Here is an 18,380-nt window from a genome sequence, read left to right as displayed (position 1 = left end):
CGATACATTCACATTTTATTTGTTTAAGATTAATTTCGATAACATTCTCCATTCGACGCCTACATTTTTAAAGTATTCTTCTTTCCTTTTAGTTTCTCCGACTAAAATTCTGTATATGTTTCTAGTTTCTCCGATGTTACTACATGTCCCGCCCGCTTCATCCTTCCAGATTCGACCACCCAAATTATGGCTGGTGAAGTTTACAACTTGGGAAACTCCTCTTTGGAAAGCTGTAAGCAAGTCCAGCAGTGGACAGCAAAACCAATTTAAATTCCAAACTCTGGAACGGACCTCACAACACTCTGCCTTTGTGTAGGCGAAAGAATATAACAAAGCAACTTATCATCTGGTATGTGAAAACAAAAATTTGTAAGATATCTTTTCAAGAACGAACGATTTAATCCAGTAAACGTTTCTAACTGAAAATGGCAATTTGCCATGAAAGAATGACCCAAGATATTAAGTCTTGTAATTTCGTGTCCCTTCTTAAAATTCATCGTTAAGAACAGACGCGCATTAATTTTGGAGACAGACCTAGAGGTCAATAGGGGACGCAAGTGACTGGACTCGACGTAGGGCCAGTCCGCCAGGCGAAGTGCCCCGTTACAGGTGCCCATGGAAATCATGTCGTCACACTCCCATGGGGAGCAATAAGACTGTGTCTTGCACGAGTGCCTTATAGGCCGGAAGTCATCGAAAGGGTGTGGTCATAAAAGTAGGAACATAAGTTGCAACAAGAGTGGTATCCATCCCTTCCAACTCTTCAATTGCTGAATAGGCGTGGCCATCATTTCTTATTGGCTACTTAAATGGGGTCTCCTATAGTTTAATCTACCAATGACGCTCATGCGCGCGTTTGCCAAATCACTTTTAGTCGATAACTCCTGGAAACTTGAAGTGGCTGTTGGGAGAAACTAAAAGTTGTTAAGGTCTCACAACGGCCAACACAGCATCTCTCTCGCTCACACGGCGCAACAAGTCAGATCCGGGGATCGAACACAAGAATGTCAATGCAAAATTGGCAACACCGGAATCGTTTAACCACCTACACGTGAAGGGAAAAAAGGATAGAAGCACTGGGATCGTATCGTGTGTGTTTATTGAGTTATAAAAACAGGAAACATCAGCGCAGTTGGGCGGTTTCTAGAAGACTGCACACGTTAAGAACTCTAATAAACAAACACAACAGTATTTCCCTTTCTTTACGGTCTCCAAGGTAACAAATCAGAAAACAGACAGAACAGGAGTAATCATGGAAGAAAACTGCATTTGTGTCTCGCGCGCAGTTGAGGTAAGATGCTGACTACTCCCCAGGTAGTGATACACCCTGCTTCTAGAGCTTCTAGTCGTATTCAGCAGTACGAGGACGAAAGTGATTACGACGACGACGACGACGACGGTACTTTCCTTCGCCCGTCGTTTTTAACGTCAACCACGGCTTCTGAAACTGGGAACAACACCGCCATCGACATCAACGACGATGTTGGCGGCGGTGGCGACGACGGTGGAGCTGACGACATCGCGCCACGTAGCGAGCAAATTGCGAACCATCACGCTAATAACTCGGTGGGCGCATCCTCATCTGCCGCCGTTAACAATCACGTTGCGTCTCGACGCGGCTCCGTGTCTGTCCACCACAAACCTTCGGAAGACGAAGACGAAGACGAGGTTAAGGGGACATTACGACCTCCAGAAACTAGTGGGGGAGGGAGTGGGGGTTATTGGGGGGCGGCAAGTCGTCCTTCCAGCCCTGGAGTTATTATGGGTGATCCTGGGGGTGGTAGTGAAACTTCTTCAATAATGCCACCCCCATCAAGACCAAAGTCAAGATTGGATCAAGGTGGCGCTACCAGCAAATATAACAACTTATCATACTGGAAAGCAAGAAAAGTGCTGTTTTACAAGAATGGTGACCCTTTCTTCCCCGGTGTGGAGTTCAGGTTCAAACCTGGAAGGGACATTGTCAGTCTCGAATCCCTGCTGGACAAACTATCTCTGAGAATGGACTTACCGCGAGGGGCACGCTATGTGTTCTCCATGGACGGCGACAGAAAGCTGAGGTTAGAGGAACTGGAAGATGGCGCCTCCTACGTCGTGTCGTCATACAAAACATTCAAGGTGAGTGGCCTCATTCCTTGCATCAAAAGTGCCTGTATAATGACAGTGTATTGCTTTTATTTGGCTTCAGTAAACGCTGACCATCCTCTTGATAAAATCTGTTAGGCCTACAAGTAAGGCGTTACAATTCTCAACTCAATTTTGGACAGGTTGTACTATTCAACATTGGCTTCTATCGAATAAATAATGGCTTATTCGGGATTTCGTCTGCTTCAGGTTTTAAGGAGCATAAAGCAGCTCTTCTAGATTTCGGTTGTCGTCGAATCATGGTTCCCCGAACACAAAATCATTTTTCTTCAGTACGTCGCTTATTGAAGCAAGTGTAACTACAATTCCACAGACATGATAAATATATATATGTTTACTTCTATTTGTTATTATTATTATTATTATTATTATTATTATCAGCAGTAGTAGAAGTATTGGCTTTCTGGCTGTTGATGCAGCACACCAATAATAAATAACTGAATTGAATTATTACTCTATGTTTATCGTCTTTAAATTTCTCGCCTGCTCAAGACATGTCTCTCTTGTCAAGCACTTAAAGTATCTGGAACACTAATGATAATAATAATTATTGTTGTTGTTGTGGCTGACAGCAACTGTGACTGAATTTCTATTCTACCAAAATGATAACATCCAATACGATCGAACCTTAACACTTTAAAGCTCAGTGGTAAATATAAGTACCATCTTCTTTAACAATCAATAACTCTGCATTTTGTATTCGTCGGTTTCATCCAGTTCTAACTGTATCCAGCGATTATTTCTATAAACAGCATTAGCAAGTTGATCTCTGTAATGGAGAAGTGTTGTGCTTTCTTTGATGTAGGCCTATCAACTGGATTTTCTAATACTACTTAGATGAACTTCGGCTTTAAAGGGTTGTACGTCTTGCGCTTTCAATCGAAGCTTGTGGAGAAAATCATAGTGACAATTATGACAATAAACATTAATTATAAACTGGGTGGAATACTAATTCTTGGACTTGCCGCATATTTTAGTTTCTGAGCTGACTCACTCACTGTATAGCACAGGACTTTGGCATGGAAAGGCTAAACACTTGAAACTATTAAATCCCGTCTTACGGTCTCCGGGAAAGGGAAAGTGGACCTCAGTATTCAGGATGCGAGACTCGCTGGCTGTGATCTGCCATGCTAGGTCAAGGGGTCACACAGTGTAGGCTACAGTGGTGTCGGTGGTAAAGGCAGGGATGACACACCACGAACTTTTCGGAGCATCCACCTCTGAAAAGCACCGTATTTAGAAATGTGTCCGCGCAGTTTGATCTCTTCCACCGTTTATCATTCGTTCTAATAATTTCTACTCAGAAATGGCGGCAGTATGTTCATCTGCAACTTAGGTAAACTTTCCGCTACTACGCGGCGTCAGAACCCGGACGAAAATAAAAATACCACTTAATGGACGACCTTGAAGAGGTAGGCCGAAATACTCGTACAGCAGCCAGACACATTAATTCTGTCACGAAATACCTCATTTTGTTAACAGCAAGAAAACGGGACTCGGGACATAGCAGGGTTTCTGAAGCGCCGTGCTACATCGGCAACTTCTCCGGCGCTACTGTAGTGAGGGGTAGTCTAAACAAATCGGAATGCAGTACAACTATGAGGACGTATTTAGAATATGTTTAGTATTTACTACAAGTAAACGGTCATCTCGCTGCGGCGAGAACCTGAAATCTCACTACTGTGACCTGACTGGAATCCAAACCCACGACCCACAGCCAAAGACCAATCATGTCTTTAATGGCGGTCCGCCAGAGAATTCAGAAGTATTTACCTCTAGTACAATTTTAATCCCCCCACGTGTTCTGGAGTTGTATGGAATAAGTCAGATATGAATTGCATGCAATTCCTCAGCTCCTTATTCAGAACTGCGTTTTAGACTAGAGACAGAATTCTTTGCATGAGTTACTGCCCATAGCAAATCTTGGTACGAAACTTCTCACACACTCTGTGGCTTCGAGCGGTCAGTCGAATGCCGTGTTCCGAATCGTTGTTGTATATTAGCATAACTTCCTAGCAGCAGTAACCCTTCTCGAGACATGCAAGGACAAGCAGGCCGGCGGACCAAAACATTAGGGGAGTGAGAGGAAGTGAAATGAGGTCACAATGAGGTCACTTCTTCTTGTAGTAAGGGAGGGTGAGGATAATTCATACTGTACTTCAGCTACAGGGGTAGGCTGAAGCTATAAAACGAGGGGGAACATTTGCATCAATACTGTTATCGTATTCTTTGCCTACGTAGAAGAAAACTAAATAATCATCACGATAAAGCAATGCGAACAATTTATAGAACGTTTGTTAATTAATATTCGTAAGATATCAATTTAGGTATATCAAGGAGCACAGAGATACAGTGCGTTCACAAAAATATATATTACTATACAACACGGTTTTTCGATATTACGATCGAGTGATTCCAAAACTTTTATGAATATTGAACCCTTTTTGCATTACCCTCGAATTAAGGGGAAAAGCAGCGTAGTTATTAAAGTACCTCTTATTATGTCGATCCGAGGCTCGAATCACTATACACTATACTAACACAAGTTTTTCCGGGTTTCCTCAGTTCTTCCAGGGAAATTATAACAGAAAGTATTTAAAATGTCTTCCTTTTCAAAAACTATCAATACAGTAATTTTTATACATTTCGTGTGATATATTTGATAAAACGCCTGGCTTTGAGAGGAGTTGTTATTAATGTATATATATTTCTTGTGTTATCCATGCATGCACTCAGAGACGCGCGCTCCATAAGTAGATCATTATTTACATAAATTTGCACAGGCCTTCAGATACCAGTTCACTTTTTCTTGTGTAAATGGCAAACTTGACGTCACACTCCTGACACGGGCACATTTGTAAATGCATAAGATTGTACAGAATTTAAATAAGGCTAACAAATTAATATTCTCGAAGGGAAATACATTATCCAGGCCACAAAGTCTCCAAGCAAGATGGCTGCTTGGTGGAAGAGAGTGGGTCCTGCATTATAGCGCACCGCTTAGCATGCATAATTTCGTGTGCCATCGCCCCACTTACGTCATAAGCCCGACTGTTGCACATTATCAGTTTTGCGAAACTTCAAGTGCACCGCGTGTAACCCCAAAACACAAATGTAACAACTATATGTTATTCGGGCGGACGCACACCCACACACAGAGCAGTGTCTTGTGTAAAAGAAATTAATAATCAGCCAGCAGAGGGTAATTAATGAAATATGGCAGACTTTTGATCCCAAGTATTTAAAGCAGTGTGACCTGGATACGTGAAATATGCTAATATTTTTCGGTTGTGTAATAGTGATGTGAGAGTCACTGCGAGTGGCAGGAGATGTAGGTGGAAGATAGGAACCACCTGAGTAGTTGGGGAGGGGATCAGCGATCAATATTGGTACTCGGACCACCGATTAATTTCCCATATAGACCTCAACAGTTTGGTCACAAGCAGTCAAGAACAACAGTGACTCTCTTCTGCATCTGAACTAACTCCACGAAGCATAGTCCTTGAGAAACTAATAACTGGTCAGATAGTCAAGAAATCCCCCCCCCCCTTCAACGTGATTCCGAAGTTTCATTACTGTGTTCTCAAAAGATCGCGACTGGCCCCACCCCAGTAAATCCAGTCCACATTCTTTCCGCCACACTATTTTCTTTTGTATTTTAATTGTTATCCTTCCATTTACACCTAGGTCTCCCAAGTGGTCTCTTCTGTTCAAATCCTGAGGTACTGAAAGTGGAACGAAAGATTACATGATTCGAGTGTTAAATCATTTTCAACCGAAAGGAAATCTACACGCGAAATAATAAGACAGTTATCTACTCAGGAATTTATTACTGAGATATGTTATACTCCTGATTTGTATTATGGATAAATAATACTCAAATCTCGTCCAAGTATGTCGTGGGTTTTGTCAGTCATTCTAGTACCTCGAACTATAGTGATTTTTTAGGTTTTCACGACTGTGAGTATGACAATGTTGTTCAGGGCTTTGGAGCGTTTAGACTCGTCGGTAGATGCCAGCGTTTCGGAAAAAAAAATGCTTCAGGGCTGATGATGGAGACAGCATGTCTCTCCGAAACATTGGCACCTATCGACGAGTCTGCACTACGCCAGAACACGGAAAAACAGCTTCATTACTTTAAACTAAGTCATCACCTCTTCCTTTCCCACCCTTTCCAACTCGCCCTTATCTCATTCGACACTACGTAAACAGCAACAACTGATATGACGCCACTACGTGACCTACAAATAAACTAATTTCCACTAATCTCATTTCAAGTCTCGACAATAAGGAACAACCGTTTCTCGGCGGCGTTATCCCAAACAGCGACATGCTAACTAATTAGCTTCTCCGTACAGGAATGAACACCCATTTATAATAATCACAGCGCATGAGAGAACGCTTCCTACACACCATCACTCTGAGCAGCGCGTGCTCTGCTGTCTGCTCTTGTTGTGAATGAAAGCGTAATGCCATAAACTGCAATCCATTCAAACGCCTTAATTCACAGGCATACTATTTGATTTTGCCTTATAAAAACAATCTAAATTATATCTAAACCGCTCTGCCTGTATTCTCATTGTCTTTTTAAGACATGGATGACTCATTTCGTTATAAGAGTAAGAACTTCGCTGCAGTCAGTGTTTCCTTCTATTTCTAAAGTATATGCTGTTATGTTTCAATTTTACTAATAACCAGTTATTCATATGGAGGTGGCAACTTACCCCGTAAACATGAATATTTTATTCTTCTAACACATAATAGATTGGAGGTCATTTTCATTATTTCCTTAAACGTGCGCCCTTTTATCAGTCATGCTCAGTGGAGGACCGATGAGATTCAGAATTTAGCTAGCAGTAGCAGAGACTGAAGAATTGGAAGAAGAGGGAAACTTTTGTATTCGTAGAAGAAGTGGCTTCTGTTTTAAGTATTCAGCCCTCCAAGTCGCATGTTTAGCTGTGTCAAGCGAGATACGCACGTAAGGCCAACACAGGCAAGGGTGCTTTATTACGGATATAGTGTGTGACAAAGAGGGAGAGAACTTAAAAGATCACATCTTGACCCGATATCCATACGACCTTGCAGCCTTTGTTCATTTTGTAGAGTTCGTAAAGCGTGACCTTGCTTAAAGAATGCGCAGGCGCACCAAGGCGTGACCTTCCCTGAAACAGCTAAGTCCATCGCTTTCCCTTCCTCCCTGTCTCCAGCCTCCCACGAGAGTTCCCTAGCTGCTACTTGTCTGCCACTTCTTAGTTGCACTGCACCATTCACTTCCAGCTATCTCTTCGGCGATGCTCAAGTAGTGATGACAGTGAAAACCCCGAGATCAGTGGTGACTGGCTTGTCTCTTGCAACATCTTTGTGCTCATTGGTTTAAAACAAAGCTTCGAGTGACTGATTCCTACATGATTGATTAAACGGCTGGTGGTTGATGACGTAAACGGAAAACCCGCGAACTTTTAACATATATTTAAGTTGTATCATTTTTCAATGGTTTAAATTAAAACTTTCTGGTGCTGGTGTACACATGAGTCTACCGTTTATTATATTATCGCTGCCTTCCATGCTTCAACGTGAAAGCTGTGTAAATGGTTTAATAAATTATGGTCATGATGATGAACAGGTTATTAGAATGAATTACAAGTAATCTGAATTGAAACACCGAGTTTTCAATTAACATACTTTCTGCGTTATTTAATTTTAAGACAATTTCAGTTTAATGGATTACAACGGACGTATTTATAGATGGTACCACCCGGTATTATTCATTGTCTTATTCAGTTTGACATATAAATGTATTTGTTCTGTGTGTTTCCTAATATTTGCGTGTGCAAAACATTAGAATTAATGCGTCACAGTTGTTTCTCCCACACTCTTGGCTCACAGACAACGACCCCATGTTTGTGGAGACAAAATATTATTTTTAAAAAGTTTACAAGACCTATTACGCTTTAGAAATTTAACAAACGCAACTTTTCTAAGCAAAAATAACTGTCACATAACAAGCATCTTATAATGTCAAATGATTCTTAATGTCCGTAATCGTGCTGTCAGTGGGGGTCAATAGAACTCTATTTGAATGCGATAATACATTAATATTAAGTTGAAATGTCTAAAATGTTTCCCAAATAAGTGATATTTGAGCTAAAACTCGCGAAACGAATGGTAACGCACCAGCTTTAGTAAGAAATTTAGAAATTTAAAGGACTTAAAAGATTTAACCACGCTGTACACATGTTTAATTACAAACGCGCGGGAAAATTTTACACACAATGTAATACTTAACCGTTGTGCGAGGGGTTTATCATATCCTCATATTTATTTTAACTAATCCCAGCTGTTTTGTTTTATATGAAAATTTATATGCAATGCCTGTTGCCCCAAGATGCGTGGATTCTGTTAAGCAGTCTTCAAAGTATAACTATATTAAGTTAATTAAGTTTATTGTGATATTTGTTTTTGAAAAATTTCACATAATCTATATGTAAACCCACTTTGTTTTGAAAGTTTAATTTAACTTTTGTATTTTAATATAAATCATAATTAAAACTCTGTTTTCGATAGAAAGCAGTAACTTAAATGGCTAGAGGATGCCCGCAAGTTATGCCTCCACGTACCCTGTTTAAGGCGTTTAATTTATTATAAGCCAGGCAATAAATCTAGCGCAATAGGTCTCTAAGGCTCTAAGCGAAATTACTTATCTGAAACATGTTTTTCTTCATATTTCACACAGCTTATATGGGGCGTACTAAATTAACGAAAAATTATTAAATTTGTTGTCATGTTATGATGCAAACTAAGATACAGTGTAAACAATTAATTAACTGATAACGACGTAAAATTTAATACACAGTAGTTGCAAGTGGAAATTCGACTCCTAGTACTACATTACAAAAATCAATATCTAAGAAAGTTTTCTGGTTACAGAAAGAAAAGGACACACAGGCGGCTATCCTGAGGGTTTTTGGACTTACCCTCGGTCACTCCAGACAAATATCTGGATAATGCCTTTTATTAGGCCACAACTGTTTCCTTCCACATCCTATCGAATTCATTATTCACTAATCATCATAACATCAGATGCTATATAAACTGAATTATGGACTGCGTCGTTAAATAAACTTCAAACACAAAAAATGTACACGTGTATTAATTGTAGAATGGATGGCAAACGCGCCACAATTGTTACGTTGAGCGTATTTTTCCTAACTTGTATTTGAAAGAGAGATCGCATGTAATTCCACTATGTATTTGCAAGGAAAATATTAATTAAGGCGTGGATTCGAACTCAGACCAGCTGTACGAAAATTAAAATTATTAATGACGTCTGTATTCCTTCAAACAGGTGCATGATCTCGTAAGATTATTTCACATTGTTAAATAAGGAAAATAAATCCAGGGGATAACAGAGACCTAGTTCCCTGCAGCGCAACTCACGCACGGACGCGCGCGCACATAAACCATTTAGCGTCTATGTAATAGTTCCCACAATAGAAGTGCGCACAGTACGTGGAAAAATGCAGGACTTAAGCGGAGTCCTATAACAAGCTTTTAAATGTCTGTACTTATTTTTCGTATAGTCTTGAAAATTGTCCTCCGTTCGTTTCTTTCTTTTTGGACAAAAATCCCCGAATCGGGAATTGAGGTTAGCTCCTTCCAGCATAACCAATAGATTACTTTTTATAGCTTTACTTGATGATGGAAGCAGAACTAGCTCTGAAACGTGTTTTAGCCAAGAAAAGGTTTGAAAGAAAATGTACAAGAAAATGTTCGAGTTTAACAACACACTTTCGTCACAAATCATTAGACTAACTAAGTGACCTTAATAAAAACAGCCATAGTAATCACGATAACCAAGTGACCATGGCAACAGAGGCAGCCTGGATATTTCCCACCCAGTTATTTCGTGTAAAGCGCCCGTCTTTGGCATCACGTTTTAACCAAGATTTGAATGTGCCAACAAGTTATGTTAAAACTCACCAGTATCAAATCTCGTGAAAATCCATTCAGCCGTTCTCCACTTTTTACGCATGTACAGTCTGACAGACGGACGGAGCCATTTTAATAGGAGTTCCGTAAGGTTCCTAAGGTACCATAAATCTAGTAGCTGTACTTGAATACACATTGTCACAAGAAATTGTGAATTTCATTTTTAGTGCTGACTCATCGAAATCCGAGCGGTGTGCAAATAAAACCTAATTTTTTACTGACATGGTCCCACCACACCCAAAATTCGTAACATTAAAACTGCATCGACCAACTTCTGGAACCGCCATGCCGATCGTTTACTCCTTACGATATCAGATAAATCGTCGAAATGTAATCATTTATTACCATCATGTTGTCAATAATTAAGTTTTTTTTAAAATTTCGTACGCATCTGTCACAACCACGCGCGTGCTACATACTTCGCGAATCTGTTCATTCCTGTCTTTATAACCGTAATAACATTCGGTAAAGCGCAAGCCTTCAAAGTATGAAAATCCTCATTATGTAATTGTCTCCGTCACCCTGTTACTTCCTCTCTCTTGGATCGTGATATTCTTTTCTGCGCACTGTTCTCAATGTATTTTCTTCTCTTTGGGTGAAACATCAAGTAACATTCGTACATTGTTTCCCCAGCAGCATGAGGACGCCGTTAGAGTCTTCGTGAGTGTAACATTTCTATGCGTATTGTTAAATGATATCAAGTTTCTGTGCAGCAAGCAAGTTATGGGAGGAAGAACGGAGTGTGGTACGGTCCTGCCTTGCCTGCCCAGGGCTGGAAGCCACCACTCAGCAGAAAATCATCAATAGTGGAGGCGGGAGACGTGCCGCCTCCCGGGGTCGGAAGTAAGCCGAGTTCCGGTCGTGTCATCAGAATAATCAACAATCAGGACCACACAGTACAGGCAAGACTAATTACACATTAAGCTCTCAAATCTAGTTATTTGTTGTCCTACTGTGTCTTTGCAATGTTGAAATTTCAGGTTCTGATATAAGAAAGGTAATTAGTTAAGATTTACAATCGTGCTGAAATAATTTCCATGGTCCTCTGAAAGCGATTTCAATTATACATTCCTGCCACTTAACATGCATCTACTTGTAATTCTAAAAGTAACAGCAATTTCAATTATAATAGGGTCTAATAGCCTATATTTTCCGTTCTTTAACCTTGAATAAGTCTTGAATTCGTATTAGATGTAACGCAGCTTAAGTTAGTTGTAAAATTTTACTAAACGACATTTGATTTTACGTTCTCCTTACACAGAACAATTACTTTAAACTTCGTTCCTTTTATATCATTACAATTTGAAATGTTAAGATAAAAAAATAAGTTGTAGGGTAAATACTTTGCGCTATGAAAAGAAAACCCTGTCTCTCCTTTTCAGTGTGACAACTCTGTTCTCTAGAATTATTTTCTTATCCTACTCTAACTTCTGTAATTAGTTTTTAAGTTGTATTACAAGTTCCCCAACAGCAAATTCGATACTTCCAAGTTCGTCCACGCAACGTCTCTCTTCATATTTTCATGTTACACTGAAACCTCACGTCCCTGCCACCACAATAATTGTCTTAAAACCACTGGTGTTGTAAGGGCTAGAGCATGTCATATCCTCTCTGATTCCCAGTCAATTCGTTAAGGATAAAGTGGAGCTCAGACGAGTCTGACTGAGAGTCCCTTCTGTTTATTTCATACTTGAGACACGAAAATTAGAAAAAAATACACTGTTTTAGTATTTCAGTTCTGCTTTATATGTTTTATTGTTTAAGGAGTAAATAGACGGAAAACTTTACTAGTTATTTTGAGAAGATAATTAGTCAGTGATATCAGATCTTTTATAACAGAAGGACATAATATTTTGTGTAACTATAAATATATGAAAATACGTTTAAAATTGCGCGTGAATATTAAAAATTCTTAGACGGTTTTTTCTTCTTCAGATGCTAGAAAAGTTTCGTATCTTGCTGGGAAATTCTAATTCAATTCTAGTAAATATTAGTAAAATATGCGTTGTCATGCGGTCAAATTTATATATAAAGCCAATTTTATTTGTCTATCAAAATTTTGTTTTTTAAACAAAATAACTTTATTTGATTTATTGGATTTCTCTCCCTAAGATACACAACCACACAAACGTCGCTCCCAATAATACCACCAAATGACAATTTGTCTTCGAAATACACTCGTATTTGGTTTTTAATCTGCCATATTAAAATGCTTTTATACTTTGGCTTGAGTGAAAAATATGGCTTTCAGTATTTCAGCAGATCGACGCGGTATACGGTCTTTTAACACTACCGGACATGATTCGAGATTCGTGAGTATTCAAATAGGCTGCCAGAGAGATAAATATCGGCGTCCATTGTTTCTCATTCTAACATGAATTACGTATAACAATTTTGCAGGCACGGCACAATATCCATTTTTGAAATGTAATCTATATATTATCCGCAGGGCGCGCGAACATTTGTCTGGTCTAGTCGACTAATACGTGGGTTCATAATAAAATCAATGACACTGCCGCAAACCCCAACATACCAGCCTCTGCAACTTCTCTAGAAGTACCGTCAACATAGCCGTGGACATTTTTGTATTTTTTTCTAGTCAAAATAAATACCAAGAAATTAGGTAAAAGTGATCAAAAGACTTAACCTACAGGCCCTAATTAATGCTGCATCATTTCAAATAAACGTTGGTTCGCCATTATCATCACCAGAAATAATCACGAGGGCCACTACTTACTACGTTTCTCAACTCCACATTACGTGTTGTCCTTCATCCATACGAGTTAGACACTATTCTAACTTAGTCACATTCACATTTGATCATCGTAACTTATTTCCTTATGACTTATATTAATATTATCTTCTCACATCCTCATCCTTTCAAACAACCGTTTTTCAAGCGGTTTCCTAGATAAAATTCTTTATGCATTTCTTGCTTTTCTACATTTGAACCACATGTCCAGCCCAGTATCAGTCTATTAACTCTGTATATTCGAGTATTTAATAATCCTTGGCGAAATGGAAACTTGAAGCTTTGTCGCTGTAAATAATCCAACTATTGAAACCCGTTCTATGTCAGTTTAATTCAGGTCACGATCTACTGTCCTGCTAACAGTTTATTATTGTCCTCTTGTCTACCCATGAGCGTTTATAACCCCTATTTTGCGCGGCTTTGGAACAAAGTACTGTGCTGATTATTAATGTGTGTGACTTTCTTTGTAGTGTCGAGTGCTGCTGAATCTCAGAACATCTCAACCTTTCGAAGAAGTGCTGGAAGACTTAGGACAGGTCCTCAAGATGAACGGCGCCAAGAGAATGTACACTGTGGCAGGGCAGGAGGTGAGAAAACTATCAAGCTAAACGTAGGTCTATGAGGTACAGAGGTCGTTTCCTCCAGTCCACAATTGTCAGCTAGTCGCTTTCTATCCCTCCCAATCTACACAGCCGCCCTGATGACGGAGGCAGTAAGCACCCCTGAAACGTCGGTCAATATCTACCAGACTATCATCTATCTATCTACCATCTTCATACCGACCGCCGTGAGAACTTAAAATCTCGCCATTTCAGAGGACGGTTTTGTCTGAGTCGCAGGTACGGAGTTTCTCCCAGCTGAGGAACGAATTCGCTGACGTGGACACGTTCTACCTCGCTACGAGTGTGGGAGCGCTCGCCTCGCCTGTGAGACGGTCCCGGTCGCGCGCCGCTACGCACAACCACATGCAGCTCGTGGAGGACGCGAGAGAGGCTGGCACCAGGTCCAGAAGGGCGCGCTCCAAGAGCAGAGCCCGCATCCTGTACGCTGGGGAGCTAGATATTGTGCGTGCCACCAACGGTGAGTTGTCATCAGACCGAGAGGATTAGCACAGCGGTAACGGATTCTGTAGACGTCTGGCTTGTATCCCGACAGAAGTTTGTCTATCTGGTCGAAGAATACGATCTTCTGGATTGCGACACCGTGCAGACATGTAGATGGTTGCCAGTGTTTCGGAGAAACATGCCGCCTGTATCTTCTGCTGGACGGTTTCGAAACCCAGAAGATAATCGAAAACGAAAAACAATAAATGAACCCATAATTTTTAAGCACTGTTTCTGGGCGTACGTCTTAATTCTCTTGGTAACCTCTCCTTGGTAGTTGAAACATCCAATTTTTCATAATTATTGATCTTCTTTCTTATCAGTCCAGAAATGTTCGTTTTATAATATTCGTTGTTTAAACATCTCCACAATTTGTAGGAATATCAGGACTGATGAATTATGGGAATCTGCATTTTCAGATTTCTCCGTAGTGGATGTGATGAAAGAGGAGCCAATACGGGTAACGATCCGAGGACTGAGAAGGACGTTCTATCCCCCTCTTCATCATCCACCACATGACAATTCTCCGCCAGAGAAACGGCTACAAATAAGTTGGGTGTATCCTTGCAAGCAATGTTAAAAAGCGACTGAGGATAAGGAAATATTAAATCTGTATTTGATTGAAATCTGGGGCCTTCCAAACAGGAAGCAGATATACATCACAACGTACAGTTTTAACATAAACTTCATAGTCCTCCTTGAGAATCTGACAGTCGTGCAGCTAGTTAAGAAACTCCCTGTCCTTTACAGAAGCATAAGTTTCAGTACCGTGTTCAAAACAGCCTCCACCGGTCCCATCCTGAGTCAGACCAATCCTGTCCAAACCTTCACACCATATTTCCCCAAGATTGATCTTAACGTTTTCTTTCCATTCACGCCTTGGTCTTCCGGGTGGTCTCTTCTTTTCAGACTTTCCAAGCAACACTTAAAAAATAGTTTTACCTCCCCATGCGTGTTACATGCTCCACCCACCTAATTTTGCTTGACTTGATATCCAGTTTTAACAGGGAAATATATGCTAAAAATCTTATGATGGTTAGATAGGGCCATACTGAGTCTAATAAATTAAAGTTTCGTATCTCAGATGGATCCGTATAACCGCAGTTTGTGCCATCTGGTACGAACAACAACAGATTTTATATGTAGGTTGATGATTCCTTAACCGCCATGCACTGCAGTTACGGGTACCGAGGGACGGACTCAAAGCGAAATTTGTGGGTCCTGCCGACGGGAGAGATGCTGTACTTTGTGGGGGCCGTGGCTGTTCTATACGACAGAGACGAAGACGCTCAGCGACACTACATCGGACACACAGAGGACATACAGTGGTGAGTTCTCGTACACGTCTAAGCCGGCCTCCTATCCTATGTGTACTGGGAGCTCTTTCCCGAGAGTAAAGAGTAAGGCGACCAGTATATGAACATAACCACTCCTTTTCTTCGCTGAATACACTGATATATGCCCATAAATATTACTAACTTAGAAGGCTCTAAACTAGTTTCTAACTTCTACAGTGCCAATATCGATTTCACCGACTGTCAAATAATGTAGTTCCTCTGAATCCATGTCAAATTACTTTTGGCAACTTCCCCTTGATAACACAGGCAATAACGCATGTCAGCTTTGGCAATAAATACCTGTAGAATTAAATTTCTATATAATTAATTTATATAAAAATGTAAAACACGATAGAAAATGGTGCATGGTGATGAATGATAGTGTGGTACAAGTAGTTTTCTGTGCAGTATGGACCTACACCCGTCACGTGAGATGGTGGCATCCGGACAACGCGCCGGTCGGAATCGCAAAACGCAGGCACACATCCGCATCTGGAGCACGGAGACGCTGCTCACTCTCTATGTTTTCGGCATGGGAGAATTCGAGATTGGCGTATCGGCAGTTGCCTTTTCGCAACTGGTGAGTCAAGTTCGTGAATCGCGTTCGGCTTCTTGGGACTAACCGACTTGACATTACGACAATTTACTGATCCACTCATAGTGTCGCACCTTCGAGTTCTACTCCAAAAATGTAGCTAGTTAACAGAGACTACTTGCGTAGTTAATATTTTCTGAAACAAAACTCAGCTTGTTTCATTTAACGTTTAAAAATCAATATTAGGCCTATAACACGACTTTGCGTCATCTAAAACCTGATCTGTCATTATCATGTAAGCCTAAAATTCAGATGAACCAATAATGCTCTTTACTTGAGAACGGTTGTCTGGCCCTGTACTATAGAGTAGGTATATTTGTTATTAACAAAATTAAAACTAATTATTCATAGAGTAGGTTTATATAAGGGTTCCAGAGTGTGGGGAGTGACTCTCTGGTCTATTATTCCTGTGATGTAGATGTTATTTTTGTCTGTCTTTAGTCGGGACATTTCAATTGCTTCATTTCGTCCACTGGACTTTTCAAGTGAGCGTTTGAGAAACTATTTTCTTATATGATGTTTTATCTACAGCGCGGAACTTCAAAACAAATTAAACCATAAACCAGTTCTTAACTAATTATAAACAATATATATTGTTTGAACATTACTCACGTCTTATAGTCGCACCTGAGGAGTCTGTGAACGTCCTGGATTTCCTTCTTCAAACCGGCTGCCATTCTCGGACGTGCGCCTAGGCGTTCAGGTTCACCCTCTAGAACAGCTGTTTCGACGCACGTTGCCCTCTTTGTAATTCCAGAAGTATCTTCTTACGATTACACTTTAAGCGTCGCCCAGATGTAAGGGACTGCCCACCAAGGGAACGTTCGTGCACTGTTTTTTTCTCACAGCTTCTCACTCAATAGGAGCTCTTGGTACAGTCTGACAACTCTGGAAAAAAAATTATAACTCTATAAAAACAAGAATCTCAGTTGTCATGAAACTAAGAAAGAAATGTGTTACGATTTTAACATTCACCAAACTTTCACTCAACTAACTCCACGGAGTTCTTCTTCTTATCCTGAGCCAAATGAATCCAATCCACATGTCCGAATACTATTTCCCTAAGATCAATTTTAATATCATCCTTTGGTACGTCAATGTTTCTTAGTCACGTTGACATATCATTGGTCTGTTATTTTACAGAATGGTGGAAGCTACGTCTTGGCTGTGGACGGGGGCAGGGAGCGGATACTGTCAGTTTGGCAGTGGCAGTGGGGACATCTACTCGGCAAAGTGGCGGTAAGTAAGTTAAATGTTGCCATTATGAGTCATGAGAACGGATGTACGACAGCCGAATGCACAAATACTGTCTTCCCCTTATATGTTCATTTCAAGTGCCTAGTGCATATAACGCATGATAATGTTTAGAAAGCAAGATTTCCCAGCAGCGAGATTCAGTTCACAGATCTGCTAATTCTGAGATAAACAATTAACCCGAACCTTAACAAATAAGCACCACATGTCTTAGACGATAAACGAAGAGCAATGAATGTTTTCTCAGCTGGTATCTGGGTCACGAAACTGAGCTAATGCATTCTTTGCCAAATATTAAACAACGATGGTATTCCACATGGAATTTGGTACAGTGACCTTCCAATATCAAAGACTGATATACCATGGCATTAGTTTCGTCACCTTTGACGTTGTTCAGAAACTTTTCTATGACCTGACGTGTGATCCAGTGTCCTGCTTATTAACCGGGTCATGCAAAACACGACACAGCAATCTTTTTAATAGACATCAAACATAATCTGGATTGAAGATCTCTTTCCATATAGTAAAACGCTCTTGTTTAACTTGGCCTCATTATATTCCAACTTCCACTTTTCGTATTATTTTAATCTTACAAAACCACAGCCTATAATCGATGCGTTTGGCTTTAGTGTTCTTTCAAGTGTAAACAGTTGTTTGTATGCATGTTTTTATATTATAATAGGCCACGATCAAATTTTTACCCCGGGTGTTATATGACGTAAAGAATGGTGACTGAGTTCTTTATGCTGGCCCTAGTGCCATGCCAAGCTGTGTAATAGCGCCTTCGCATGCCATGGTACTGCATTAGCATTCCCTTCCTCTGCAGAGAGATAAACGTGCTACGGTCGCAGTAGTGCATACTGAGAACAGGTAATACATGGTAAAAGAAATTCTTATCTATCATCATTCGGACCGTCATATGCAATCATCTCCATAATAATAATGGCGTTGCTCTCTTACCACGCAGAAGCCTCCAATTTATCCAAACCTTCTGCACATAATAAAACATTCTCAGTTGCTAACGTACCGAACCACTGATGAAAACGTTAATAAACGGTTATTCTGTAGACATTTCTGGTATTATACTTGTCATCATTACCTTCAGCACTTAAACAGGGACCCTCAGTTAAAGTCAGAAAGTACAAAGGGAGACTGCTATAAATGAAATTAAATAAAGACTTGTTTCAGTTCAGGATCCGTCAACA

The 18,380-nt window shown here is 40.2% G+C and overlaps 1 protein-coding gene across 2 annotated transcripts in view; it reads left to right on the top strand.

Moving 5' to 3' along the window:
- Nucleotides 1–935: 935 nt before the first annotated feature.
- DCX-EMAP (Doublecortin-domain-containing echinoderm-microtubule-associated protein) overlaps nt 936–18,380 on the top strand; it is a 28,569-nt gene continuing 11,124 nt past the window's right edge. For both annotated transcript variants that reach the window (XM_087356759.1, XM_087356758.1), the window contains exons 1-8: nt 936–2,118; nt 10,848–11,036; nt 13,357–13,473; nt 13,726–13,966; nt 14,409–14,547; nt 15,168–15,317; nt 15,735–15,906; nt 17,065–17,160. In XM_087356759.1, the coding sequence (XP_087212885.1) occupies nt 1,297–2,118; nt 10,848–11,036; nt 13,357–13,473; nt 13,726–13,966; nt 14,409–14,547; nt 15,168–15,317; nt 15,735–15,906; nt 17,065–17,160 (1,926 nt within the window). In that variant the 5' untranslated portion in view covers nt 936–1,296. The remainder of the gene's footprint in view (nt 2,119–10,847; nt 11,037–13,356; nt 13,474–13,725; nt 13,967–14,408; nt 14,548–15,167; nt 15,318–15,734; nt 15,907–17,064; nt 17,161–18,380) is intronic.

This window comes from Zootermopsis nevadensis, unplaced genomic scaffold, assembly GCF_977971745.1.
Source record: "Zootermopsis nevadensis isolate Lab colony 2312 unplaced genomic scaffold, Znev_1.0 Znev_ptg000027l, whole genome shotgun sequence".
Classification (NCBI taxonomy): Eukaryota; Metazoa; Arthropoda; class Insecta; order Blattodea; family Termopsidae; genus Zootermopsis; species Zootermopsis nevadensis.
This window is presented reverse-complemented; position numbering and strand designations above follow the sequence as displayed.